Source organism: Thamnophis sirtalis, unplaced genomic scaffold (genome assembly GCF_051295495.1).
Source record: "Thamnophis sirtalis isolate CommonGarterSnake01/CBP01778 unplaced genomic scaffold, rThaSir2_p1.2 scaffold_7, whole genome shotgun sequence".
Classification (NCBI taxonomy): Eukaryota; Metazoa; Chordata; class Lepidosauria; order Squamata; family Natricidae; genus Thamnophis; species Thamnophis sirtalis.
This window is the reverse complement of record NW_028261387.1, coordinates 94,097,361-94,125,334: the sequence shown is the minus strand read 5'-3', so window position 1 is coordinate 94,125,334 and position 27,974 is coordinate 94,097,361. Positions and strand designations below refer to the sequence as shown.

The window sequence follows — 27,974 nt, the reverse complement described above, 5'->3', positions numbered from 1 at the left end:
GGGAGATGAGACAGAGATGAGATGGGAGAGAAAGAAAGAGAGATGAGAGAGAGAGAGAGAAGAGAGAGGAGAGGAAGAGGAGAGAGAGAAAAGAGAGAAGAAAGAGAGAGATGAGACGGGAGAGAGAGAGAGAAAGAGAGGAGAGAGGACAGAGAGAGAAAAGAGAGAGATGAGATGGGAAAGAAAGAGAGAGGAGAGAGAGGGAGATGAGACAGAGAGATGAGATGGGAGAGAGAAAGAGAGAGATGAGAGAGAGAGAAAAGAGAGGAGAGGAAGAGGAGAGAGAGAAAAGAGAGACGAAAGAGAGGAGATGGGAGAGAGAGAAAGAGAGAGAGGAAAGAGAAAAGAGAGGAGAGAGAAAGAAAAGAGAGAAGAAAGAGAGAGATGAGATGGGGAGAGAGAAAGAGAGAGAGAAAAGAGAGGGATGAGATGAAAGAGAGAGAGAGGGAGAGAGAAGGGGAGATGAGACAGAGATGAGATGGGAGAGACAGAAAGAGATGAGAGAGAGAGAAAGAAGAAAGAGAGAGATGAGAGAGAGAGAAAAGGGGGAGATGAGAGAGAGAGAGAGAGAGAGAGGAAGAGGAATCTCAGCGTCTTAGTCAACCACCACTGAAGTTATGAGCCAGCTGTGTCCTGCAGCTGCCTAAAAAAACCAATGCAGCCCCAGGTTGCATCAACAGAGGGATGACATCAAGGCCATCTGAAGGGTTACTTAGTTTTAGAGTCTACTGGTGAGACCACGCTTGGAATTCTGTGTCCAGTTCTGATCACCACAACACACAAAAGAAGAAGTTGAGACTCTGGAAAAAGTGCAGAGAAGAGAAACTGATGTAGGGACTGGAGGTTAAAACATAAGATCAAGAGTTGCAGGAACTGGGGATGTCTAGTTTAATGCAAAGAAGGACTAGGGGAGACATGATAGCAGTCTTCCAATATCTCAGGCCCTATGAGTTGGCTCTGGAGGATGTGGAGGACCCTGGACAGGGTTCCGACTCTGAGCAGGGCGCAGAGAGGCTGGTTGGCCACCAGGAGGCGCCTGAGCCTTGGACCAGTGGGGCGGAGACAAGGGAGTGTGATCTTGACGTCAGCAGTGAGTTGTTCCTGGATGCCCGGCACCGAAGAGCTAATAGGCGTCAGGAACAGTTGCGCAAGTACAGGAGGTAATTGCACTCAGCTGGTGGTCATTAGGCTCCACTCCAGACTATAAAAAGGACTGCTTGTGCACACGCCCCTCTTGCAGAAGTCAACGCAGGAACCAATGTCGGAGACCATTATTGTGAGCTTGGCAGGCTGGATTGCTGCCAAGCCTTATCTGTGCTGGATTCCTGCCAAGGACCTGTCTGTCTGTTAATTAAATGCCGTTTGACTAGGATGCTATAAGCTTCCTTGTCTTGAGCCGAGGTTGGAGCAGAAGTTTAATCAAAAGAAGGACTAGAGGAGACATGATAACAATGTTCTGATATCTCAGGGGCTGCCCCAAAGGAGAGGGAGTCAGCCTATTCCCCAAAGCACCCGAGGGCAGGACAAGAAGCAATGGGTGGGAACTAAACGAGGAGAGAAGCAACTTAGAACCCAGGGGAAATTTATTGACAGAACAATTAACCAGTGGAAGGATTTGTCTCCAGAAATGGGGAATGCTCCATCACTGGTTGTTATTAAGAAGAGATTGGACTCCCATTTGTCTGAAATGGTGTAGAGTCTCCCGCTTGAGCAGGGGGTTGGACTAGAAGACCTCCAAGGTCCCTTCCAACTCTTTGATTCTATGATTCTGTTATTCTGTTAGTTGGTGGTTCCTCATACAACCACGGGGTGCAGCCTATTGCATTTTCACCCGTCTTTAGCCAGCTGATTCCTAAATATTAGAAGGAATTTGCTGGCACTTTTTCTGACATATACGTTTTATTAAACGGCGGAAGTCTTTTAATAAAAAGAGCTTTGGATGAAGTGAGCTGCAGCTTAGAAAAGCTTATGCCTTTTAATAAAACCCGCGATTCAAAAAAAAAAGGCGTTTCTAGTCCTCAACGTACAACCAGTCCTCGAGTGACCGTTCAAAGTTACGACGTCACTGAAAAAAAAGCGACTCATGGCCGCGTCTCACACTTACGACCGTCGCAGCAATCCTCGCGGTCACGCGATCAAAATTAGCAACCGGTTCATGGTTACGACGGTTGCCTGGGTCACATCATCCTCTTTTGCGACCTTCCATGGGGAAACTGGATTCACTTAATAACCGCAATGTTTCACTTAGGACTGTGGCAAGAAAGGTCGTAAAATAAGGCAGGGGGGTGGAAAGCTCACTGAACAACCGTGGGATGGAAATTTTGGGCTCCAAAATGGTCGTAAGTCGAGGACCATCTGTATTCTATACTCAAGCACGTAGACCCTGATTGAACGTTCGCACCCGCAGCCAACAGCTGGCTGGTACGTTCTTTGCTTCTTTGAAGTTTGGTTCTCTGCAGATGTTCTGAAAACCAGAGCACGATTCTCCTCCTGCTTCTTGGCTAAAACCCGAAAGGATTACTTAAAATCGTAAATTGTGGTTCTCGGCTGGAAACGGAGCAGCGGATTCCAGCTTGTTGCGAGGCCTGCTTTGCAGAAATGGTGCTGGAGAAAAGTCCCGAGAGATTCGGGGAAATGAACACGTTATGTGGGCTCCGGAGTGGTTTTTTTGAGCTGGGCAGACATTTCATTACTCCGGTAAGTAACTTTATTGGCGCTAGAAGGGAGTGGGGTTTTTTCGGAGAGGAGGCAGGAGGAGGAGGAGAGGGAGAGGAGGAGGAGGAAGAAAAAGAGGAGGGAGAGAGGAGAGGGAGGGGAGGGAGGAGGAGGAGAGGGAAGAGAGGAGGAGGAGAGGGAGAGGAGGAGGAAGAAAAGGAGGGTGAGAGGGAGAGGAGGAGGAGGAGGAGGAGGAAGAAGGGAGTTTAAGAGGAGGGGGAGGGAAGGAAGAGAAAGAGGAGGAGGAAGCTAAAGAGGAGGAGGAGGGAGAGGAGGGAGAGGAGGGGAGGGAGGGGAGGGAGGAGGAGGAGAGGAGGGAGAAGAGGAGAGGGAGGGGAGGAGGAGGAGGAGAGGGAAGAGAGGAGGAGGAAGAAAAGGGGGGAGAGGGAGAGGAGGAGGAGGAGAGGAAGGGGAGGGAGAGGAGGAGGAAGGAGAGAGAGGGAGGAGGAAAGCAGGAGGAAGAAGAGGGGAGGGGAGGAGGAAGAGGGGGAAGAAGAGAAAGAAGGAGGGGAGGAGGAAGAAGAGGAGGAGAAGGAGGAAGGGGAGAGTTTAAGAGGAGGGGAGGGGAGGAAGAGGGAGGGGAGGGGAGGAGGAAGAGGAGAGGGAAGAGAAGAGGAGGAAGAAAAGGAGGGGGAGAGAGAGAGGAGGAGGAAGAGGAGGAGAAGAAGGGGCGGGAGAGGAGGAGGAAGGAGAGGGAGGGAGAAGGAGGAAAGCAGGAGGAAGAAGAGGGGGAGGGGAGGAGGAAGAGGGGGAAGAAGAGAAAGAAGGAGGGGAGGAGGAAGAAGAGGAGGAGAAGGAGGAAGGGGAGAGTTTAAGAGGAGGGGAGGGGAGGAAGAGGGAGGGGAGGGAGGAGGAAGAGGAGAGGGAAGAGAAGAGGAGGAAGAAAAGGAGGGGGAGAGAGAGAGGAGGAGGAAGAGGAGGAGAAGAAGGGCGGGAGAGGAGGAGAAGGAGAGGGAGGGAGAAGGAGGAAAGCAGGAGGAAGAAGAGGGGGAGGGGGTGGAGGAAGAGGAGGAAGAAGAGAAAGAAGGAGGGGAGGAGGAAGAAGAGGAGAAGGAGGAAGAGGAGAGTTTAAGAGGAGGGGAGGAAGAGGGAGGGGAGGGGGAGGAAGAGGAGGGAAGAGAAGAGGAGGAAGAAAAGGAGGGGGAGAGGGAGAGGAGGAGGAAGAGGAAGAGTAGGAGAGGGAGGGGAGGGAGAGGAGGAGGAGGAAGGAGAGGGAGGGAGGGAAGGAAAAAGCAGAGGGAGGAAGAGGAGGAGGAAGAAGAGAAAGAAGGAGGGGAGGAGGAAGAAGAGGAGAAGGAGAAGGAGAAGGAAGAGGAGTAGGAGGAAGAGGAGAGTTTAAGAGGAGGGGAGGGGAGGTAGAGGGAGGGGAGGGGAGGAGGAGGAGAGGGAAGAGAAGGGAGGAAGAAAGGAGGGGGAGAGGGAGAGGAGGAGGAAGAGGAAGAGGAGGAGAGGGAGGGAGGGGAGGAGGAGGAGGAAGGAGAGGGAGGGAGGGAAGGAAGAAAGCAGGAGGAGGAAGAGGAGAAGGAGAAGGAAGAGGAGTAGGAGGAAGAGGAGAGTTAAGAGAAGGGGCAGGGGAGGAAGAGGAGGAGGAGGGGAGGAGGACTGTGGGATCCCTGGTGGTCTCTAACAGCCTTTTTTTTTTTTTGCAGACCTTTCATCATTACCCAACTCGGTCACAGCATCAGTTGGGTGACCCACCAAACCCCAATCCCTCTCAGCACGGATGATGTTACCTAGTTGGGTAACGAAACATCTCTGCCCTTAAGCTTCCCCCCATTGACTTGGCTGTTGGGGAGCCACCTGGGCAGTCTGCAAAGGCCTCCTCCCTCCCTCCCTCCCTCCCCACACACAGAACGGCCAAACTTCCCTTTACTATTTAAAAGAAAATAAATCTTTCTTAAAGCCGCAATGCAGGGCCCTTGCTGCGTGGCGTCTCCTATCCTTCCACGCGGCTGTGTTTCCATGGATCTAAAGAGGAGAAGCATCTGCTTCCCCATTGGTTGGATCTGAGTAACAATGTCGGAGCGACACAGGATGAAAAAAAATTTGTGTCCAAAAAACCCAGGAGACAAGCATGGATCCCAGGCACGCCAAAATTCTGGAAGACAGAGGGAAGTGGGCAGTTTAGGGACAGTCCCCCCCACCCAAAAAAGAGAGGGGGGTAGGAAGGAGGGAGGGAAGGAGGGAGGGAAGCAAGGAGGGAAGGAAGGAGGAAGGAAGGAGAGAAGGAGAGAAGAAAGGAGGGAAGGAAGGAGAGAAGAAAGGAAGGAAGGAGGGAAGGAAGGAGAGAAGAAAGGAGGGAAGGAAGGAGAGAAGAAAGGAGGGAAGGAAGGAGGGAAGGAAGGAGAGAAGAAAGGAGGGAAGGAAGGAGGGAAGAAAGGAGGGAAGGAAGGAGGGAAGGAAGGAGAGAAGGAGAGAAGAAAGGAGGGAAGGAAGGAGGGAAGAAAGGAGGGAAGGAGGAGGGAAGGAAGGAGAGAAGGAGAGAAGAAAGGAGGGAAGGAAGGAGGGAAGGAGAGAAGGAGGGAAGGGGAAGGAGGGAGGGAAGGAAGGGGAGTAGGAGAGAAGAAACGAGGGAAGGAAAGAGGGAGGGAGGGAAGAAGAAGTAGGACCCTTGTAAGATAAGATGGATCTATGGGATGATAAAAAAGCAATCTTCAAGTATATTGTCAACAGTAGGGAAAAATTGTTATAAATACATATTATTAATAACATTTATGAGATCATATAATTGTGAATGTATATATGAAATTGATTAAAAAAAATCAAATGGTAACATAGAGTTGGCTTCTGCCAAAAAGAGAGAGAGAGGAGAGAAGAGAGAGAAGAGAGAGAGAGAGAGAGAGAGAGAGAGAGAGCGTTTTGGAAAGGGATATTTTATTACATCCAGACTTCACTGCAAAAGTGCTGGCAACTTGCAAAGTGTACAGAGAAAAAGCAACGAAAATGATTAGGGGGCTGGAGGCTAAAACATACAAGGAACGTTGGAATGGAAATGAGTATCCCTACTTTCAGCACATCCTACAATACAATTGTATTGTATTGTATAAATTTTAGAAAGTGCAGAGAAGAGCCACAAAGAGGATTAGGGGACTGGAGGCTAAAACATATGAAGAACGGTTGCAGGAACTGGATAAGTCTAGTTGAATGAAAAGAAGGACTAGGGGAGACATGATAGCAGCCTTCCAATATCTCAGGGGTTGCCACAAAGAAGAGGGAGTCAAGCTATTCTCCAAGGCACCTGAGGGCAGGACAAGAAGCAATGGGTGGAAACTAATCAAGGAGAGAAGCAACCTTGAACTAAGGAGAAATTTCCTGACAGTTAGAACAATTAATCTGTGGAACTGTTTGCACGCACATGAGCAAATTGGCATTAGTGCTAGTTGTCAAGCACCTGAATTTTGATGAAATGATCATGGAGATGCTGCAGAGCTTGCAACTGTGAAAAACGGCCATAAGTCCCTTTCTTCGGTGCTGTTGTAACTTTGGACGGTCGCTAAATGAACTGTTGTAAGCCGAGGACTCTCTGTATGGAGACCCTTGCTCAAGCCCATGCACAACCATCTAATCAACTAAAGTTCAGTGCAGAACTGGCATCAGAGAAGAAGGGTCAAGGTAATTCAAGAAGGGTTGGGCTTGGATCGCTTACAGCAGCGGCATCAAACTCAAAGCCCGTGGGCTGGATGCGCCCCCCCCCAATGGGGTTGGATCTGGCCCGCGGGCCGTCCTGGGCTACCCAGTGCAAGGAGGGAAGATCAGGCCAGCGTGACTTCAGCCCAGTCGACCTAATGCGAAGAGGAAACAGCAGTTTGGGGAGTGGTGTCAAGCTGGCCATGCCCACCTGCTTGGCAACGCCCACCTGGCTGGCCACACCCACCCAGCCAGCCACGGCCGCCCACCCAGCCCATCAGAGGTCAACCACAGCTTTGATGCGGCCATGAATAGCAATAGCAATAGCAGTTAGACTTATATACCACTTCATAGGGCTTTCAGCCCTCTCTAAGCGGTTTACAGAGTCAGCATATCGCCCCCCACACCCAGTCTGGGTCCTCATTTTACCCACCTCGGAAGGATGGAAGGCTGAGAGTCAACCCTGAGCCGGTGAGATTTGAACCGCCGAACTGCAGATAACAGTCAGCTGAAGTGGCCTGCAGTACAGCACTCTAACCACTGCGCCACCTTGGCACCTTGAATGAAGTTGAGTTTGACACCTGTTCTGGCCTACGCTTCCTGAGAAAGCTAAAATCACAATCTTAGTCCCAAAAACTTTATTTTATTTATACGGCTGTGAATTGTGGTCATTCACAGCCCGCAAGGCTTCCCCAAACAGCCCGTGAAGATTCCGACAGATGTTTACCCTGTTAAACATCTGTTAAACATTTAACAGATGTTTCCGACAGATGTAAAGATGAAAATAATGCAAGATGTACGCGAGAGAGGAGGATTGAAACTACCTAATTTAAAACTATATTATGATGCAGTGGCATTATCTGTAATTAGTGATTGGATTCATTTAACCAATGATAGAATATTGAACATTGAGGGACACGATCTGGCATTTGGTTGGCATGCCTACCTGTTATTCAACAAAAAATTGGATAAGAACTTTAAAAGTCATATTTTAAGAAATGCTTTATTGCGGGTTTGGAAGAAATACCAATATAAATTAAATGACAAGATACCCATGTGGGCAATTCCTAGACATGCAATTGAAAATATGAATACAGCACAAAAACAGGACAGATTTACTTACAGACAGCTTCTTACCTCGGAAAGGGGGGTATTACAATTAAAATCTTTAGAGGTATTAAAAGAGGAGAAGGTAGTTCAAACATGGTTCCAGTATGGGCAATTACAGGCTAGGTGGAAAATAGATCAAAAAATTGGCTTTATTCAAGTTGAGGATAATCTGTTTAAACAAATAAGAGATCAAAGCTTAATGCATATAAAGAGGATATATAATGTATTAATACAGATGGATTCGGAAACAGAATTAGTTAAAAGATTGTATGATAAAATGGGCTCAAAATATTGAGGAACCAATAATGTTGGATACATGGGAAAGAATTTGGGTAAGAAATGTGAAATTTACACAAGCTCAAAATCTGAGAGAAAATTTTTACAAGATGTTCTATAGATGGCATTTAGATCCTAAAAAGTTGGCTTCTATGTATCCGAATGTACAGCCTAAATGTTGGAGGTGTGGTTCTCTCGATGCTACATATTATCATATATGGTGGACCTGCCAAAAGGTTAAGGCATTTTGGATAAAATATGGTGGGTCATGCAAAATGTTTTTAAAAGAAGGATAAAGTTTATTCCTCAGTTATTTTTACTAGGTATATGTACTGATTTTACAGTGGTAGAGACCAATTTGATTCTGCACCTGATAACTGCAGCAAGACTGTTGGTGGCGCAATATTGGAAGAAGGAAGACTTGCCTACAATCCAAGAATGGACATTGAAAGTAACAAACTTAGCTGAAATGGCTAAAATATCGGCATATCTCAAAGATCATTCAAATGAGAGATATAAACGAGACTGGAAAAAATGGATTGACTATATACAAAATAAATACGGGACTAAGAAATTCCAGTTAGCCTATGCTTAAGATCAGAAATGATTTAAACTGTTAAAAGTTAGTTCAGTAAGAAGAAGCTAAGTTCAATCTAGAATGTCATTAATTTCTTTATTTCTTTTTTCTCAATAGATTTTAGACTGTGTTAGTTAAAAATCCATACCGTGTACGGGTTCTGGGAAGTCGGGGGGGGAAGGAGGAGGGGGGATGGGGGGGTGGAGGGAGGAAGGGGTACACACAACAAAAAAAAATTGTACTTCAATGTCTTAATGATTGACAAATGATGACATATTTGTGTTTGTTTTTTTAAAAGAAAAATAAAAAAGTTTAAAAAAAAAAAAAAGATTCCGACAGATGTCTGCTCGAGTGGCCACAGTTCTTCAGGGGAATGTTGATATACGCCCACCTTTATCTCCCTTGAAACGCTGCCAGAGTCCTAATTGCCAATTAGTTCTGCAAGGCCAAACTTAGCATAGAGTCCAACAGAACTTCACCAAGCTTGAACCGACCAGAACGAACAAAATTGCTTCCTGCAGAAGCTCACATCCTGTTTGCTCCTCTTTTATGTCTCATGGGAGGGGCCAATCATCTCCAAGCCCTTACTCCCGAGTCGACCCTCTTTTCTTAATGGTTCTTGCCTTCTGGCAGCTCTGCACATGCGCACACTGGGAACAGGCCCCTGCTGTTCCTTGCCTCCCTGATGTCTGACTCTGGAGGCAGCTGCCAGAGTCCTAATTGCCAATTAGTTTTGCAAAGCCAAACTTAGCATAGAGTCCAACAGAACTTCACCAAGCTTGAACCGACCAGAACGAACAAAATTGCTTCCTGCAGAAGCTCACAGAGCATACGGCTCTGGCCCCCTCTCTGCCTCCGGCGCAGAGCCCTCATCTGAGACTTCCCCAGACTCCAGGACTGGCCCATTTTTCTCCCCAACCTCTTCACTGTCCAACTCTGCTGCCAGCTCCGACACCCCTGAATTACAGGGGTGAATCTTGCTGAATTACAGCAAGATTATGACTCTAAGCTGATGACATACTTAACCCCACCCCCCCAGCTCTTGCCTTCCCTTCTCCTGCAGCTACTCCATCTCTTGCTCCGTCTGCGACATTTCCTTCCACAGAAGAAACAAAAGAGGAACTCCCATTTCCCCTTTCTAAATACAGACTCGTATTTCTATTTAAGTTTAACATTTCTAAGGAATTGCATTTCTTTTTCTAGCCCTTTTCCGAATCACGCGGCCCTGCACTCGTTTACTCGGGGCCCTGGTTATCTCTCCTTTGGATTACTGCTATGCGTTCTACATGAGGTTACCCTTGAAGGGGTTTTGGAAGCTACAATTGATCCAGAATGCAGCAGGGCAGGACTAGATGACCTACGAGGTCCCTTCCAACTCTGATAGTAATTTTGGAGGTCCATAGGATGGCATATATAATACCATTCTTAGGTGAGTTGCGTTGGGGGCCAATCTGCTTCTGGGTACAATTAAAACAAGGAATCCGAGGACTGGAAGGAAACTATGAAGTCTTCTAGTCCAACCCCTGATCAAGACAAGAGAGCTTAGACCATCCTGGTTGAAGGGCTGTCCAATCCCTTTTGGAAACCCCCCAGAGATGGAGGACCAAAAACTTCTGAAGGCAAGTTGTTCCCCTGATTTATTGTTCTCACTGTCAGGAAATTTCTCCTGATTGCTTCTCTCCTTGATTGCAATATAATACAATAGCAGAGTTGGAAGGGACCTTGGAGGTCTTCTAGTCCAACCCCCTGCCTAGGCAGGAAACCCTATACTGTTCCAGACAAATGGCTATCGAGCATCTTCTTAAAGGCTTCCAGTGTTGGGGCATTCACAACTTCTGGAGGCAACTTCTGTTCCACTGATTAATTGTTCTCACTGTCAGGAAATTTCTCCTCCGTTCTAAGTTGCTTCTCTTCTTGATTAGTTTCCACCCATTGCTTCTTGTTCTGCCCTCAGGTGCCTTGGAGAATAGTTTGACTCCCTCTTCTTTGTGGCAACCCCGGAGATATTGGAAGACTGCTATCATGTCTCCCCTAGTCCTTCTTTTCATTAAACTAGACCTACCCAGTTCCTGCAACCGTTCTTCATATGTTTTAGTCTCCAGTCTCCTAATCATCTTCGTTGCTCTTCCCTGCACTCTTTCTAGAGTCTCCACATCTTTTCTACATCGTGGCGACCAAAACTGAATGCTGTATTCCCAGTGTGGCCTTACCAAGGCCTTATAAAGTGGCATTAAGACTTCACATGATCTTGATTCTGTCCCTCTGTTGATGCAGCCTAGAACTGTGTTGGCTTTTTTGGCAGCTGCTGCACACGGCTGGCTCCTATTTAAATGGTTTGTCCACTTGGACTCCAAGATCCCTCTCACAGTTACTACTACTGAGCAAGGTGCCACCTATACTGTACCTGTACATTTTGTTTTTGTTGCCTAAATATAGAACCTTCCTCTTTTCATCATTAAATTTCATTTTATTAGATAGTGCCCAATGTTCAAGTTTGTCAAGATCCTTCTGTATCTTTAGTCTAGTTTTTGGAGTGTTGACTATTCCTGCCAGCTTGGTGTCATCTGCAAATTTGATGAGTTTCCCATTTATTCCCTCATCCAAATCATTGATGAAGATGTTGAAGAATCCTGGGCCCAAAACAGAGCCTTGGGGTCCCCCACTGCATATTTTCCTCCATGTAGATGCAGTTCCATTGAGGACGACACGTTGAGTGTGGTTGGTCAGCCAGTTACGAATCCATCTGTTGGTGATGCTGTCCAACCCACATTCTTCTACTTTATCTAGTAGTAGTAGGTTATGGTCTACCTTATCAAATAAGGTAGACCATATAAGAGCCGAGGTGGCGCAATGGTTAGGGTGCAGTACTGCAGGCTACTTCAGCTGACTGTTATCTGCAGTTCAGCGGTTCAAATCTCACCGGCTCAAGGTTGACTCAGCCTTCAATCCTTCCGAGGTGGGTAAAATGAGGACCCAGACTGTGGGGGCGATATGCTGACTCTGTAAACCGCTTAGAGAGGGCTGAAAGCCCTATGAAGCGGTATATATGTCTAATTGCTAATTGCTAAAATGCCTTACTGAAGTCCAAGTAAACTATATCGACGGCATTCCTCTGGTCCACTAATTTTGTCACATTATCAAAGAATGCAATAAGATTAGTCTGGCATGATCTGTTTTTGACAAACCCATGTTGGCTTTTGGCTATTACTTTGTTTGCTTCTAGGTGTTCGCTAATTCGTTTGCTTGATTATCTTTTCCAGAATCTTTCCTGGTATTGAGGTCAGGCTGATAGGTCTGTAGTTTCCTGGATCTGTTTTTTCCCCTTTTTTGAAGATGGGAACCACATCAGCTCTTTTCCAGTCCTCTGGTAGTTCCACGGTGCTCCAGGGATCTCTGAAAGATATAAATTAGTTTCCACTCATTGCTTCTCGTCCTGCCTTCTGGGGCTTTCGAGAATAGCTTCACCCTCTCTTATTAGGGGCAGCCCCTGAGATATTGGAAGACTTCTCTCATGTCTGCCCTAGACCTTCTTTTCATTAAACTACTAAAAGGCAAAGTTAAAGGTTCCCCTCATACATATATGCTGGTCATTCCCAACTCTAGGGGGCGGTGCTCATCTCCGTTTCAAAGCCAAAGAGCCAGCGCTGTCCGAAGACATCTCCGTGGTCATGTGGCCGGCAGGACTCAATGCTGAAGGCGCACGGAACACTGTTCCCTTCCCACCAAAGGTGGTTCCTATTTTCCTACTTGCGTTTTTTATGTGCTTTTGAACTGCTAGGTTGGCAGAAGCTGGGACAAGTCACGGGAGCTCACTCCGTTACGCGGCGCTAGGGATTCGAACTGCAGAATATATGATCTTTCTGATCGACAAGCTCAGCATCTTAGCCACTGAGCCACTGGGTCCCTACCATTAAACTCCTGGACCTACCCAATTCCTGAAACCGTTCATTGTACGTTTTAACATCCAGCCCCCTCATCAGTTGCTCTTCTCTGCACTTTTTCCAGAGTCTCAACTTCTTCTTTTGTGTGTTGTGGTGATCAGAACTGGACGCAGAATTCGAAGCGTGGTCTCACCAGTAGACTCTAAAACTAAGTAACCCTTCAGATGGCCTTGATGTCATCCCTCTGTTGATGCAACCTGGGGCTGCATTGGTTTGTTAGGCAGCTGCAGCACATGGCTGGATCATAACTTCAGTGGTGGTTGACTAAGACGCTGAGATTCTCTTCCTCTTCCTCTCTCTCTCTCTCTCTCTCTCTCTCTCTCTCATCTCCCTCTTTTCTCTCTCTCTCATGTCTCTCTTTCTCTCTCCCCCATCTCATCTCTCTCCTCTCTCCTCTCTCTCTTCTCTCTCTCTCTTTCTCTTCTCTCTAATCTCCCTCTTTTCTCTCTCTCTCCTCTCTCCTCTCTCTCTCCTCTCTCTCTCTCTCTCTCTTCTCTCTAATCTCCCTCCTTTCTCTCTCTCTCCTCTCTCTCTTTCTCTCTCCCCATCTCCTCTCTCTCTCCTCTCTCTCTTCGCTCTTTCTCTCTCTCTCTAATCTCCTTCTTTTCTCTCTCTCTTTCTCTCTCCCCATCTCCTCTCTCTCACCCCTCCCTCTTCTCCCTCTCTCTCACTTTCTCTCTCTCTAATCTCCCTCTTTTCTCTCTCTCTCTCTCCTCTCTCTCTTTCTTCCCATCTCCTCTCTCTCTCCTCTCTCTCTCTCTTCTCTCTAATCTCCTCCTTTCTCTCTCTCCTCTCTCTCTTTCTCTCTCCCCATCTCATCTCTCTCTCCTCTCTCTCTTCGCTCTTTCTCTCTCTCTCTAATCTCCTTCTTTTCTCTCTCTCTCTTTCTCTCTCCCCATCTCATCTCTCTCTCCCCTCCCTCTTCTCTCTCTCTCTCACTTTCTCTCTCTCTAATCTCCCTCTTTTCTCTCTCTCTCTCTCCTCTCTCTCTTTCTTCCCATCTCCTCTCTCTCCTCCTCTCTCTCTCTTTCTCTCTCTAATCTCCCTCTTTTCTCTCTCTCATCTCTCTTTCTCTCTTTCTCTCTTTCTCTCTCTCTAATCTCCCTCTTTTCTCTCTCTCTCTTTCTCTCTCCCCATCTCCCCCCTCTCTCTCCTCTCTCTCCTCTCTCTCCTTCTCCTCTCTCTTCTCTCTCTCTCTCTCCTCTCTTTCTCCCTCCCCATCTCATCTCTCTCTCATCTCTCTCTCTCTCTCTCTCTCTCTCTCTCTCTCTAATCTCTCTCTCTCTTTCTCCCCCTCCCTCTCCCCCCCTCTTTCCCTCTTGAGTCTTTGAAAAACCCTGCTTGGGGTTAATGTCTTCATGTCATATCTGTTTCCTGTTGTGACTTCCCTTTTGGGAAATTGACAAATCTGCAGCCAGACACTACGCAGAAGCAACCGATTGTGTGACAATCCACAGCGGCTCAGGCCACCATCAAGGAGAAACGAAAGTTGTCACCTGTTGAACGGAACCAGCTTCCCCAATGGCTTCTGGTGTCCGCTTTTCGGGTCTGTTTTTCATTGTCCTTTCCAGCCTGTCTTCAACAAGTAACGGAGGTAAGTGATCTGGCTGAAAGACTTTAGACAGAAGCAACTGAGATAGTGAACGAAAGAATAACAGAATAATGGCAGCGGAAGGAATCTCAGAGGTCTTCTAGTCCAACCCCCTGCTCGAGAAGGAGAATTATACCATTCCAGACCAATGGTTCTCCAGCCTCTTCTCAAAAACCTCCAATGTTGGAGCATTCACAGTTTCTGAAGGCAAGTCATTCCACTGAGTAATTGTCCTCACTCTTAGAAAGTTTCTCCTTGATTTCAGGTTGCTTCTCTCCTTGATTAGTTTCCTTCCATTGTTTCTTATCTTGCCTTCAGGGGCTTTGGAGGATAGCTTGAGCCCCTCTTCATTGTGGGAGCCCCTCAAATATTGGAAGACTGCTCTCCTGTCTCCCCTGGTCCTTCTCTTCCCTAGACCAGCCATGCCCAGTTCCTGCAACCGTTCCTCATATGTTTTAGCCTCCAGTTTCCTCATCATCTTTATGGGCAGCTATTGCTGAGCCTGATGGGAGGGAAGTTGAGGCTAAAGAGTTCATCTCCTCCCAAACCACAATGTGGTTCTCCATGCTCATTCTTTTTTTCCTTTCCTTCTCTTTGTGGGGGGAGGAGTGGCAATTCACAGAAATCTCTCATCGTTCATCGGAATCCCTCCGTATCCTAATCAGAATAACAATCTCACTTTCCATGTTGGGCTGTCTTGGGAGCAGAGGAAGGACCCCTGAAAGGGTGTTAGATATTTTCTATTGGTTACTACTAGCTTGGTGTGAAAGTGTGACCCGGGGAAGTTAGTTATGGGCCTCCCTATCTCCGTTCTCCGGCCTGTGGTCTCCTATGGTCCCTTTTGAGGGGTGCTTCAAGAGGTTGGAGGAGTCAAGGAGCCCAGCTCAACTCTCTTCCCGCTGAGATGGAGCCTCTTGTGGTCTCAAGTTGTGGTCTCACCGTGGAGGAGATGGCTCCGCCCTCCAGAGTCCAGACTGCTCCAGGAAGTAACGCTGCTTCGCACCAACCTTGTCCCTCTCAGATGAAGCCACTAGATGGCAGGAATTTAAATCAAATCGCAGCCATTAATTCTGTGTTTCTCGTGGAGGACTCTCGGGAATCAGCCCACCGCTTCGGAGTATTTGGAAAGGAACTCCTGCGCTTGTCCATGTGGGCATTAAGTGACACCCCCCCAATTAGGAGGTCATTTGAAGGAGGAGACAAGGATGCATTGTATTGGGTTCCTGCTCAAGCAGGGGGTTGGACTAGAAGACCTCCAAGGTCCCTTCTAACTTCATTATTCTATGTTCTATGTGGCACTGAGGATCATCAATCCTCTGGTGCCCCACCAGCCTTCTTTCCAAGCCGTTTGACCCTGAAATACCCCACTGATTTGGGGTTCTCCCAACTGGTGCCTCCCAGCGCTTCATTCATTGACTCAGAACTGTGCTGTGAAGTTCCATTGAGCTTCAAGGAGAGAAGCAAGTTAAGGAGTTAAGGAGACACTTCCTAATAGTGAGGACAATTGACCAGTGGAACTGCTTGCCACCAGAAGTTGTGGGTGCGTTGTCACTGGAGGTTTTTAGGAAGAGACTGGACAATCAGTTGTCTGAAATGGTATGGGATCTCCTGCTTGAGCAGGGGGCTGGTCTAGAAGACCTCCAAGGTCCCTTCCAGCCCTCTTCTGATCCTGATCCTGGAGGCTAAATCTGAAGTGGTATTCAGCAGGTTCTGATCAGTAGCGGGAATTTTGAGTAGCTCGGAGAACTGGTAAATACTACCTCTGGCTGGCCACGCCCCCATCTATTCCCTGCCTCCCGAGTCCCAGCTGATTGGGAGGAAATGGGGATTTTGCAGGATCCTTCCCCTGCCACGCCCACCAAGCCACACCCACCAATTCACGGCCACAGAACCAGTAGTAAAAAAAAAATTGAATCCCACACTGGGCTAAATTGTATGATAAACATCGAGGAGGGAGGGATGTCAATCCTATTGCAGGGAAGAATTAGAGGGGACTTGATAACTGTCTTCCAGTACGGGAGGGGCTGACCCAGAGAAGAGGGGGTTGACTGATTCTCTAGGGGTTGGACTACAAGACCTCCAGGATCCCTTCCAGCCCTAGGGTTCTATGGTTTAACTACAATCTGGATCCTCTTTTTCAGGTATTAACGCCCAGAATTCAGGGCTCTTGCAGCCCCAGGGGTCTGTTTCGCTCGTAATAGGAGAAGTTCTCCACCTGGAGTGCCAAGTGGCTCCCAACCTCAAACCTGGTCCTGTGAAATGGTACTTGGGAGAAAAAAGTGTGCGGAAGCTCATCTACGCAGATATCCAGCCTGATGATAAAGACAAAAGAGTAACAAGGAATTCTCCAGGTTCCAACACGGATTTCACCATCTCCATCAGCAATGTTACTCTGGAAGACGCGGGGACTTATTACTGTGTGAAGGAGATGAGAGTGATTGGGAAATCTCACGATTGGCTTCAAGGACCGGGGACTCTGGTAGTTGTAGAAGGTGAGTGTGAACAAGCTGTGTGTGAAGTTTGTTTACTTGGCTTCTGGTTCTGGGGACCTGTGTGTTAGTGCTAAGCCATTCCTGGTCCCAGATTTGGACGTGAATTATCCCAAGTCCCTTGAAGCCTCCAGAAACAGAATAATAGAATAACAGAGTTGGAAGGGACCTTGGAGGTCTTCTAGTCCAATCCCTGCCCTTGTAGGAGGCCTTCTAGCTGTCCAGTTGATGAAAGAAATGTCCTTCTGGGTTCGGCTCCAAGTGGGGGAAAAGACACTGGAGACATGGAGGCTGCTTGGAAAGATGGTTTATTGGTGGACAGGACCACATGGCTTGAGCCCTGAACAGAAAAGGTGACCACATGCTTCAATGTTGGTGGAGAAGAAGAGAAGGGCCGAGGGAGGGGCTTGCTAGGCTTTTTATAACCTGTTCAGTCCCACCTCTCTGTTTCCTGTTCCTGTGTAAGAAATGTATTCTGATTGGTTGTCAGACTCCCATGGGGTCATACAGGGGCAACTCTCTGGGCTGTGTTTTGAATCCAGGTATGGATGAGTTCTCAGATGCCATGTGGTCAGTTGAGTAAAGGGCCAATATTATCATGCCTTAATCCCATCCCCCTGGAGCTGAAGGGGAGAACTCTTTATTATGTAAAGTGGACTGGCTTGGCCTTCTTAATGGCCCATTGACAAAGTGGGGATGGGCAGGAAGCTACAGGCAGCTGTTCTGTCTTTTAAAACATGTTTCTTTCCTTTCACATCCAGAGAAATATTCTGCCTTTTCAATATTTCTTAGGATATTTCATTTTTCTGGGAGAGGGCTGAGTGATAACTTCCTACACAGTCTCTCCTTAAAAACCATCCACTGTTGGAGCATTCACAACTTCTGGAGGCAACTTCTGTTCCACTGATTAATTGTTCTCACTGTCAGGAAATTTCTCCTTAATTCTGGATTGCTTCTCTCCTTGGCTAGTTTCCACCCATTGCTTCTTGTCCTGCCCTTGGGTGCCTTGGAGAACAGCTTGACTCCCTCTTCTTTGGGGCAGCCCTTCAAATATTGGGTGACAGCTATCATGTCACATCTCGTCCTTCTCTTTGTTAGGCAAATCATTGGGTCGTTCCATGTGTCAACTGGTCTGATTTCAGACCATCACGGATTTAGATGAAATTTGGTGTGACCATGCACACACACGCCCCAATGAACATTGGTAAAGTGTTACGTTTGCCAATGCAATGCTTGTGGAGATACAGTCATCTGTTTGACCCCCATATTGCAGCCTTCTACAGTATGACTCTGAGGTTTCAGCAACTTTGAGACATACTGTATTTTTCGGAATATAAGACGCTCCAAAGTATAAGAGGCAGCTAGCTTTTGGGAAGGAAAACAAGGGGGAAACTATTTGCCTCTGCCTCCCAGCAATTTGCCTCCTTGCAGCAAACAGAAAACAGCACAGACAATATACACTGTTTGTGGCGTTACAGGTTCCACCACAAATCCGCGAAGCCCTTATCCGCGGAGACATAAGCGCGAAGACTAATTTGCGCCGTTCTAAGCGCTAAGGAAAAACGCGACCCTACCGTGATAACATAATCGCGGAGGGCAAATTCGTGCATTCCCAAGCACTCAGTACCCTAACCCTAACCCTAAACCTAACCCTCAACCTAAGCCTAAGCCTAAGCCTAAGCCTAAGCCTAACCCTAAACCTAAACCTAAACCTAAACCTAAACCTAACCCTAAACCTAACCCTAACGCTAAACCTAACCCTAAACCTAACCCTAACCCTAACCCTAACCCTAACCCTAACCCTAAACCTAAACCTAACCCTAAACCTAACCCTAAAACAAACCCCTAAACCTAATCCTAATGCTTACCTTAATTGAAGTCGGCTTTCTGCCGCGGCGCCGTTTTAAAGCACCCTTCTGTTGCCCCGCTCTTGTCGCGGCGGTGATGACGCGCGGTGATGACGTCGCGGCTTTAGCGCCGCGATTTTATCACCGCGATTTTGACGAGCGCGGTTTTGTCGTGTCACGGGCGTTACATTTCAGAGTATACTTGTACAGAGACTGTTAAAATTGATGTGGCTTTCTGGAAGTATATGTTATTCTCTGCTATTTAAAAAAAGATACAATAGCACTGGGCCTCTTCAGATCAAGCGTTTACTTTTAAAAATCTTCTTCATTTTGTTGTCTGGAACAATAATAAAGCAGTCTTCTCTGTGGGAGTGCCTTCCCTCTGGAATCAGCTGCCCCCCGGAGCTTCGCATAATCTCCGACCTCCGGTCCTTCCGACGCGCCCTAAAAAGTTGGCTTTTCCAGCAAGCCGGCCTGCCCTGAACAAAGCCCTTCATGGTAGTGGATCTGCGTACTTGAGAGACCGCCTCCTGCCAATTACCTCCTTGCGACCTACTAGATCGCACAGATTAGGCCTCCTCCGAGTTCCATCCGCCAGTCAGTGTCGACTGGCAACTACGCGGAGGAGAGCCTTCTCAGTAGCAGCTCCGACCCTTTGGAATGATCTCCCCGTGGAGATTCGCACCCTCACCACCCTCCAGACCTTCCGTACAGCCCTCAAGACCTGGCTATCCCGTCAGGCCTGGGGATAAAGATCGTAATCCGTCCCCACCCGAATGATGAATGTTGTGTACTATTTTTACTTATATATTGTTTTATGTCTTACTGTCTTGTACTCCCCTCCCTATATATTGTAAGCCGCCCTGAGTCCCCTCAGGGAAAAGGGCGGCCTATAAATAATAAAACCATAAAACCATAAAATAAAATAAATAATTGACTTAATTGTTAATTTTAATCTAATTTTTAAAATGTTATTGTTAATATTAATTGGGTTTGTTTTGGGGTGCTCTAATTTCTTTTTTAACTTTTGTAATATGGTGTGTTTTTTTCAAGTGTTGTACGCCGCCCTGAGTCCTTTGGGAGAAAAATAAAATATAAATCCAATATTGGATGGTCTAAAAGGGATCAAGATTAGGCAGCAAGAATACAGAGTGCGCGCTTTTGCGGACGATTTGGTCATAATATTGGAACAACCGCAGGAATCAATGAATACGATTAATCAATATGGTCAAGTATCTGGTTTTAAAATAAATTTAGGGAAAACCAAAATATTAGCTATAAATATGAATACTAAACAAAAGGAAGAACTAGGAGGGACGCTAGGATGTGAGGTGGTCAAAAAAGTCAAATATCTTGGAGTTAATATTTTAACCTCAAACGGGAAATTATATAAGCATAATTATGAACCACTTTGGCATAGTATACAGATAGAGATGAAAAAATGGGTGAAATTACAGTTATCTTTGCTGGGTAGGATAGCAGCAGTGAAAATGAACATTTTACCAAACTTTTTATTTCTCTTCCAAATGTTACCTATACTTTAAAAAGACACGAATCTTTTAGAATGGCAGAAGGGTGTCAACAAATTTGTATGGGCAGGAAAGAAGCCGAGGGTAAAGATGAAAATAATGCGAGATGTACGGGAGAGAGGAGGCTTGAAATTACCTAACCTAAAATTATATTACGATGCAGTGGCGCTATCTGTAATTAGTGATTGGACTCATTTAACTAATGATAGAATACTGAATATCGAGGGATACGATCTGGTATATGGTTGGCATGCTTATTTGTTATTCAACAAAAAACTGGATAAGAAGTTTAAAAGTCATATTTTAAGAAATGCTTTACTGCGGGTCTGGAAAAAAATACCAATATGAATAAATCCAATCAACAAACAAACAGTCTTTAAAAAAATAAGTCTAATAATTTGAACATTCTGCAGGCATTTTTAGTTATTGACTTACCTCCTTGCAGCAAACAGCAAACAGCCTGTTTCAGTCTAGCTTGATTAGAAGAAGAAGAAAAATCTGCCTCTGCTTCCCAGCAATTTGCCTTCTTGCAGCGAACAGCAAGTTTCAGTTTCAGTTTCAGTTTCAGCACCGGCCTCCCGATGATCAGCTGTTTCAGGCTGCAGGGATTGCCACAGCCTATCGCCACCTCCTCAAGGCCCAGTTTCCCCGTTTCCTGCAAGGAGGCAAATTGCTAGGAGGCGACGAATGGCTATAAGTGAAGGACTACCTGTAGAAGGGAGAGCAACTGATTTATTTCTGATCTATATTTTCTTACCCGTTGATCTATTCTGTACAGGCAGTCCTCGAGTTACAACAGTTCATTTAGTGGCCGTTGGAAGTTACAACAGCACTGAACAAGGTGACTGATGACCGTTCTTCACACTTATGACCATTGCCGCGTCCTCGGGTTCATGGGGCTCCAAATTTAAAAGCTTGCTCACTGACTCATATTTGTGACCGTTGCTGTGATCCTCTTTTGCGACCTTCCGACGAGACAATAGGGAAGGAAGATTCACTTAACAACCATGTTGCTAAGTTAACAGCGGCAGTGATTCACTTAACAACTGTGGCAGGAAAATGAGGCAAAATTCACTTAACAAACGTTTCGCTGAGCAACACAAATTTTGGCTCAACGGTGGCTGTTAAGTGGAGTTTCTGCTCCTACTTTGCAGAAAAATATGTAAACAATCCTTTCTTGACATTTTCACTCCTCTTAGAATTTTCCAGGGACGTTTTGACATATATGTGAGCCGAGGTGGCGCAGTGGTTAGAGTGCAGTACTGCAGGCCACTTCAGCTGACTGCTATCTGCAGTTCGGCAGTTCAAATCTCACCGGCTCAAGGTTGACTCAGCCTTCCATCCTTCCGAGGTGGGTGAAATGAGGACCCGGAATTTTTGGGGGCGATATGCTGACTCTGTAAACCGCTTTAAGTACAAACGAAGTTAGTTTTTTCTGCAAAGGATGTTCAGTTTAATACCTGGGAATAAAACTGTGATTGTGGTTTTTGTCCTTTTCAGCATGACAATTAGAGGTTTCTCTTTAGCTTACAGAGAGAAATTAATCATCCCAATCGCTATCGGAGTTTCTGGCTTCATCCTGGTGTGTTTGCTCTGCGTGGTGCTTTATATCTACCTAAAGAGGAAAGAAGGTGAGCGAAATTGGGCCTGTCTTTTGTTACCAATCAGAGGATGAACAATTTGGAGGTAAAATCAGGATGGTGCTTCTCAAACGCCGGCACTTTAAGAGGGGTGGACTTCAACTCCCAGAATTCCCCAACCAGCGAGCATTCTGGGAGCTGAAGTCCACACTCTCTTAAAGGAGCCACGTTTGGAAAAAAACCCCACAATAGTCAACAGACATAGCGGGCTAGAAAGATGGCTGCCTTACTCAGGTGTAAAAGGGAGGGGAGGGAAAACACGGTCAGGCTTTCAAGGCGGATGCCAGCCCTTCAAGGTAGGCCAGTTCAATCAACTCAACTCCACAAGTTTGACTAGAGCTTTATTAACTCTGTTGATGTAAAAATCTTGACCTTCAAATTCAGATAATGTGGGGAAAGAAATCGATTATGATTTACAACCATGAATTTTTGCAAAGGTTTGCTAATTCTGTTTTTCTCCTGTGTCCAGGTCTAAGGAACAACCAGACAAGGTCTGTAGAAATTCGATATCTTTTTGTTAGCTAGCCCTCGACTTATGGCCATAAGCAGGAACAGAATTTACATTGCCAAACAAAGAAGCCATTAAGCGAAACATTCTAATTTTATTTTATTACTAGCTGATAACCCGGCATTGCCTGGGTGTTTATTTATAGGGGGGGAAATGTCCAGAACAACATGTAATTTCTAATATTGGATTTTCCCCTTTACCAGAGGGAGTACTGTGAAGCCGTTACCATGGCAGCTCCACTGCGCTGCACAGTAGAAGCCATGTTACGGCAGTACAGTAGAATCCGTTTTACAGCACAACATGCTGTATCATAACAGAACACATACCCCAAGGGGTATTACCCCCACAAGATTTGTTTCCAGAGAGTAGGTCATTTGTGTACCAAATTTGGTTGAAATTGCTCAAGGCATTCCAGAGTTCTGCTGGAACACACACACACACACACACACACACATACAGACACACACAGACACACAGACACACAGACACACACACACAGACACACACACACACACACACACACACATATTTATATACTGTAGATAGATAGATAGATAGATAGATAGATAGATAGATAGATAGATAGATAGATAGATAGATAGATAGATAGATAGATGTTGCATTTGTGCTGATAAATAAATAAAGGGAGACTAGTATGTGTGTGTTTGTGTGTGGATAGATAGATGATAGATAGATAGATAGATAGATAGATAGATAGATAGATAGATAGATAGATAGATAGATAGATAGATACAGAAAATTGGGCTCCATTGTGGCCATAACTCGAGGACTACCCATATCTCACTTGGCTCTCTGCCTCATTTCGCTGACAATCCCTAAGCCGACTACAGGATTCATTTTCCTTCTCTTACAACCAGTCCAGCAGGGGGTTGGACTAGAAGACCTCAGGGGTCCCTTGTGACCCAATTATTCTACGAAGCCAGTTCTCGTTCTCTGGCTCTTTTTCTGTGGCTTTTCAAAACCTACTGGGGTTTTTCAGGGATTTGATTGCCACACGAAGCTTGGAGCCGGATGGAGCCGGATGGAGTGGCTTCCAGCTGGCACTTTGGGCCCGGCTACTTTCTCCATTCCCGTCCCTTCCCTTCCCTTCCGGGGGGGGGGTGAGGTGGGGTGGTGGTGGTTCATGGCAACCTCCATCAAGGAGACAGCATGCTAGGCGGGGGAGGGGGTGGGGGGAATGAAAAGCTTCATCTCCTGCAGGGCCCGTCCTGCCCATCGCATTCAAAGAGCAGCCCCTGAGAACAGCATTAAAGGGAAGACAGATGGATTCCAGATCTCTAATCTGGTTTTAATTGAGGGGGAGGGCGCGGGGATTAAAAGCTGCGAATGAGCCTGCTGAGTCTGGAAATGGTGCTAATTTGATTCCACCCTGTCTGCAGCTCTCTGTCTGTCTGTTTTTATCTCTCTTTCTCTTTCTCTCTGTCTCTCTCCCCCCCCTCATCCAAACACACGTACATCTCTATCTATCTATCTATCTATCTATCTATCTATCTATCTATCTATCTATCTATCTATCTATCCTCTATTATCTTTCTATCAATATCTGTCTATCTGTCTGTCTGTCTATCATCTATCTATCATCTATCAATTATCATCACTCTTTATCTCTCTATCCATCTCTATCCATCCATCCATTCATCCACCCACCATCCGTCCATCCATCCATCCATCCATCCATCCATCCATCCATCCATCCATCCATCCATCCATCCATCCATCTATCTATCTATCTATCTATCTATCTATCTATCTCTATCATCATCATTCTCTCTCTCTTTCTCCATCTCTCTCCCCCACCCAAGCACACATCCATCAATCCACCCACTCATCCATCTATCCATCTCTCTAGCTATATCTATCTATCCATCCATCTCTCTATATCTATCTGTCCATCTATCCATCCATCCACGCTTCTATCTATCTATCTATCTATCTATCTATCTATCTATCTATCTATCTATCTATCTATCTATCTATCTATCTATCTATCTATCTATCTATTTATCATCTTATTCTCTCTCTCTCTTTCTCCATCTCTCTCCCCCACCCAAACACACATCCATCAATCCATCTCTCTAGCTACAGTAGATCTATCTATCTATCTATCTATCTATCTATCTATCTATCTATCTATCTATCTATCTATCTATCTATCTACCTACCTACCTACCTACCTACCTACCTATTTATTATCTATCCATCCATCAATTCCCTCATTCCTTCCTTTTCCTCCCTCTTCCCTTTCTGTCTCTCTCTCTCTCCATCTCCCTTTCTTTCTCTTTCCTTCCCTCCCTCTCCCCCTATCTTTTTCACTCACCCCCAGTCTCCTTGCCCTCCCCTTCCCCCTCTCCCTCCCTATTCCCCTCTCCCTCCCTCCCTCCTCTTTTCCCTCTCTTTCCTTCCTTCCTTCCTTCCTTCCATCCATCCTCCCATCCCCTCTCCCTTCCCCTTCCCTCTTCCTTTGTCTTTTTCTTGACGCTAACGATTGCGATCAGGTCTACCTGCTCACTTCCAAGCTGTCTCCAACCCCCCCTAAGGATGCCACGGGGTAAACTGCCTGGAGACCCAGAAGTCTTTGCCATTTCAACGGTGCTGCAGAGCTCAGAATGACAAGGAACAACATTCCGTGTTTCTCTCTAGGCAAAGGCGAGATAGGCCCATTAAGCGTATCATAGACCTAAATAGCAGAAAGACGTCATCCACCTCCGTTATTATATATATTTTTTCCCCAGAGGAGATTCGGGGTGGGGGGTGGGGGGAGAAACTGCCACTCAAATGTCAGAGAAATGTTTTGCCTTTTTGCTCTCAAAACCAAAGAGAAAAATAGACCTCCTCCAATCCAAAGATTTTCCCTCCAATGCGGTGTTTCTCAACCTTGGCAACTTGAAGATGTCTGGACTTCAAGTCCCAGAATTCCCCAGCCAGCGAATGCTGGCTGGGGAATTCTGGGACTTGAAATCCAGACATCTTCAAGTTGCCAAGGTTGAGAAACACTGCTCCAACGGGTTGTTTTTCTCTTTTTTATGGTTCCATATTTTTTAAATTAACATTATTTATTATTTAGCAGTTTATTCAGGGGGTGAAATGCTACCGGTTCACGCCGGTTGGTACGAACCGGTAGGGATAATTGTCGTTGGTTCTGCAAACTGGTAGTAACAAAAATAACTTGCGAGGATCATGCAGCTCAGCTCCCCCCTCCGCCCCCACCTATTTAAAGTATTTTTTTTCCTGCCTGTTTGCCCGAACCAGTAGTAGGAAAAAATGCTTTAAAAAGTGGGCATGAAGGGCACAGCTGAGTCTTTATTTTTTTCTTAAAGCATTTTTTGCTATCTATTCGCCCGAACCCGTAGTAAAAAATATTGTAAAAGTGGGGGGGGGAAAGGTTCCCACTATTACATAGCACAGCTAAGCCTTTTTTGTTTCACTTCTTAAAGCATTTTTTTACTACCAGTTCAGACGAATAAGCAATAAAAAATGCTTTAAAAATTAAAAAAAGTTGGCCACGCCCACCCAGTCACATAACCCCACACCAAGCCACGCCCAGCAAGCCACGCCCAGCAAGCCACGCCCAGAGAACCCGTGACAAAATACAGCCGCAACTGAACCTCAAATTTCCATTGCCAAGCGAGGCATTTGTTAAGTGAATTTTGCCCCGTTTTTTTTCAACCTTTCTTGCTACGGTTGTTAAGTGAGTCACGCGGTTGTTAAGTGAATCTGGCTTCCCCATTGACTTTGCTTGTCAGGAAGTCGCCAAAGGGGATCACATGACCCCAGGGACGCTGCAACCGTCCATAAATACGAAGTCAGTTGCCAAGCGTCTGAATTTTGGTCGTGGGACAATGGGATTGCGGCAACGGTCGTTAAGTGTGGGAAACAGCCATGAGTCACATTTTTCAGGGCTGTTCTAACTTCGGTCACTAAACAAACGGTTGTAAGTCGAGGACTCCCTGTATGTGTCTTCCTTAACAACATGTGAGGGTCCGTCAAATAATGTACCCATAAAAAAATGGTCGAAGCTTTGACGAAACCGTGATTGCTGCCATTTTGAATTTTGTTTTTTGCAAGTAGAAATTTTATTTTGCAAAAGCTTCACTGTTATTTTCCAACATTCATTTTGTACTTTAGTTTACTTTATTTTCCATTTTCAAAACATATAAATCACATGTATACTATTACATAGCCAATATCCTATTGTATTAAGTAGTAATTACATCAGTTCCTCTTGTCATCAACACCCAGAAAGATAAAAACCCATTATTAGCTCTTCTGCTCTCCATACACCTCTTTCTTCTACCTCTCTCCTACCTCCTTTCTTCCCTCCATCATCCTTTTCTACTCTACTTCCTTTCTCCTTCTCCTCTCTCTTCATTCCACTCCTCCTTATCCTCCTCATCTTCCCCCCCTTACCCTCTCTCCTATCCCTCTCTTCCCATCTTTCTTCTCTCCTCTGTTTCCCACTCTTCCTCCCATTGGTGTATTTCCGCTTCCATACTACTCTACTTCACCTTCCTTTCTCCTTCTCCTCTCTCTTCATTCCACTCCTCCTTATCCTCCTCATCTTCCCCTCTTCCCCTCTCTCCTATTCCTCTCTTCCCATCTTTCTTCTCTCTTCTGTTTCCCACTCTTCCTCTCATTGGTGTATTTCCGCTTCCATACTACTCTACTTCACCTTCCTTTCTCCTTCTCCTCTCTCTTCATTCCACTCCTCCTTATCCTCCTCATCTTCCCCCCTTACCCTCTCTCCTATCCCTCTCTTCCCATCTTTCTTCTCTCCTCTGTTTCCCACTCTTCCTCCCATTGGTGTATTTCCGCTTCCATACTACTCTACTTCACCTTCCTTTCTCCTTCTCCTCTCTCTTCATTCCACTCCTCCTTATCCTCCTCATCTTCCCCTCTTCCCCTCTCTCCTATTCCTCTCTTCCCATCTTTCTTCTCTCTTCTGTTTCCCACTCTTCCTCTCATTGGTGTATTTCCGCTTCCATACTACTCTACTTCACCTTCCTTTCTCCTTCTCCTCTCTCTACATTCCACTCCTCCTTATCCCCCTCATCTTCCCCCCTTACCCTCTTCTCTCCTATCCCTCTCTTCCCATCTTTCTTCTCTCCTCTGTTTCCCACTCTTCCTCTCATTCACTTGGTGTATTTCAGCTTCTGAGCAAACTCAATTCTATGTTGATGGTATTTATGCTTCCGTATCAATATACTTAACATATCTTAGTTTTAAAGAAAAGAAATATTATTATTTTTCTCCATTTTGAATTTTTTGACTACACCAGCATTGCTAGGCCCCAAGATTGTCCCCATTTAATTTGTGCAAAATAGCAACTGCAAACTTTGTTACACCCGTCCCACATTTGGCTGCAGGTGCAGAATTAAAATCCTCGCCCCCTCTCAATTTCGAAAGCACGTTTCTAGTCCTCATGAAGGTCCCGGCAAGCTTTCTGAAAAAAAAAAATAATAATCCTGAATTCAGGCGACACCATTCAGTTTATTTCCCTCTCACAACGTTAAGCCAATCCAAGATACAGAATAAGAAACCCAGAACTGTTATTATGATTATTTTTTCCCCCTTTCCTGCCATTTATTGTGTGAAAACATTGATTTCGAGTTCATCCACAAGGTCACCAAGCCGTTGCTGAAATATTCAACATGTTGTTTTTGTTGTTGTTAACATTTTTTGATCAATAAATAGAATTTGAGACGAGGGAGTCGGGAGAAAGACAGCTCAGTTGCCAAGTCAGTCCGATAATTGAGGAAACGTGGCTTGAATTTTATATACTGCTTTTTTATGCTTTAATATATTATTTGGAAATACCCCAGAATCCCTCTGTGGGGGAGATCGGAGGTCTCTAAGTAAGAAATATAAGATATAATATAAATCTAACATATCTATATAAAAATATAAAATAAAACAAAACAAAATAAAGTCAAATAGATTAGAATGGAAAAAAATAAGGAATAGGAATAGAATAGGAACTAATACAATAGAGTAGAATAGAATAGAATAGAATAGAATAGAATATTGTAAAGTAAAGTAAAATAAAATATAAAATAAAATAAATGAATAAAAGAATAGAATAAAAATAAGGAAGAGAAGAGAATAG

The 27,974-nt window shown here is 45.6% G+C and overlaps 1 protein-coding gene across 1 annotated transcript in view; it reads left to right on the top strand.

Annotated features, from left to right (window-relative positions):
* Positions 1 to 13,692: 13,692 nt before the first annotated feature.
* The window catches only part of LOC148044778 (signal-regulatory protein beta-2-like), a 35,650-nt gene continuing 21,368 nt past the window's right edge, over positions 13,693 to 27,974 (top strand). Inside the window, exons 1-4 of the mRNA XM_087720876.1 lie at positions 13,693 to 13,840; positions 15,979 to 16,335; positions 21,229 to 21,333; positions 21,812 to 21,833. Of these exons, the coding sequence (XP_087577002.1) occupies positions 13,768 to 13,840; positions 15,979 to 16,335; positions 21,229 to 21,333; positions 21,812 to 21,833 (557 nt within the window). The 5' untranslated portion in view covers positions 13,693 to 13,767. The remainder of the gene's footprint in view (positions 13,841 to 15,978; positions 16,336 to 21,228; positions 21,334 to 21,811; positions 21,834 to 27,974) is intronic.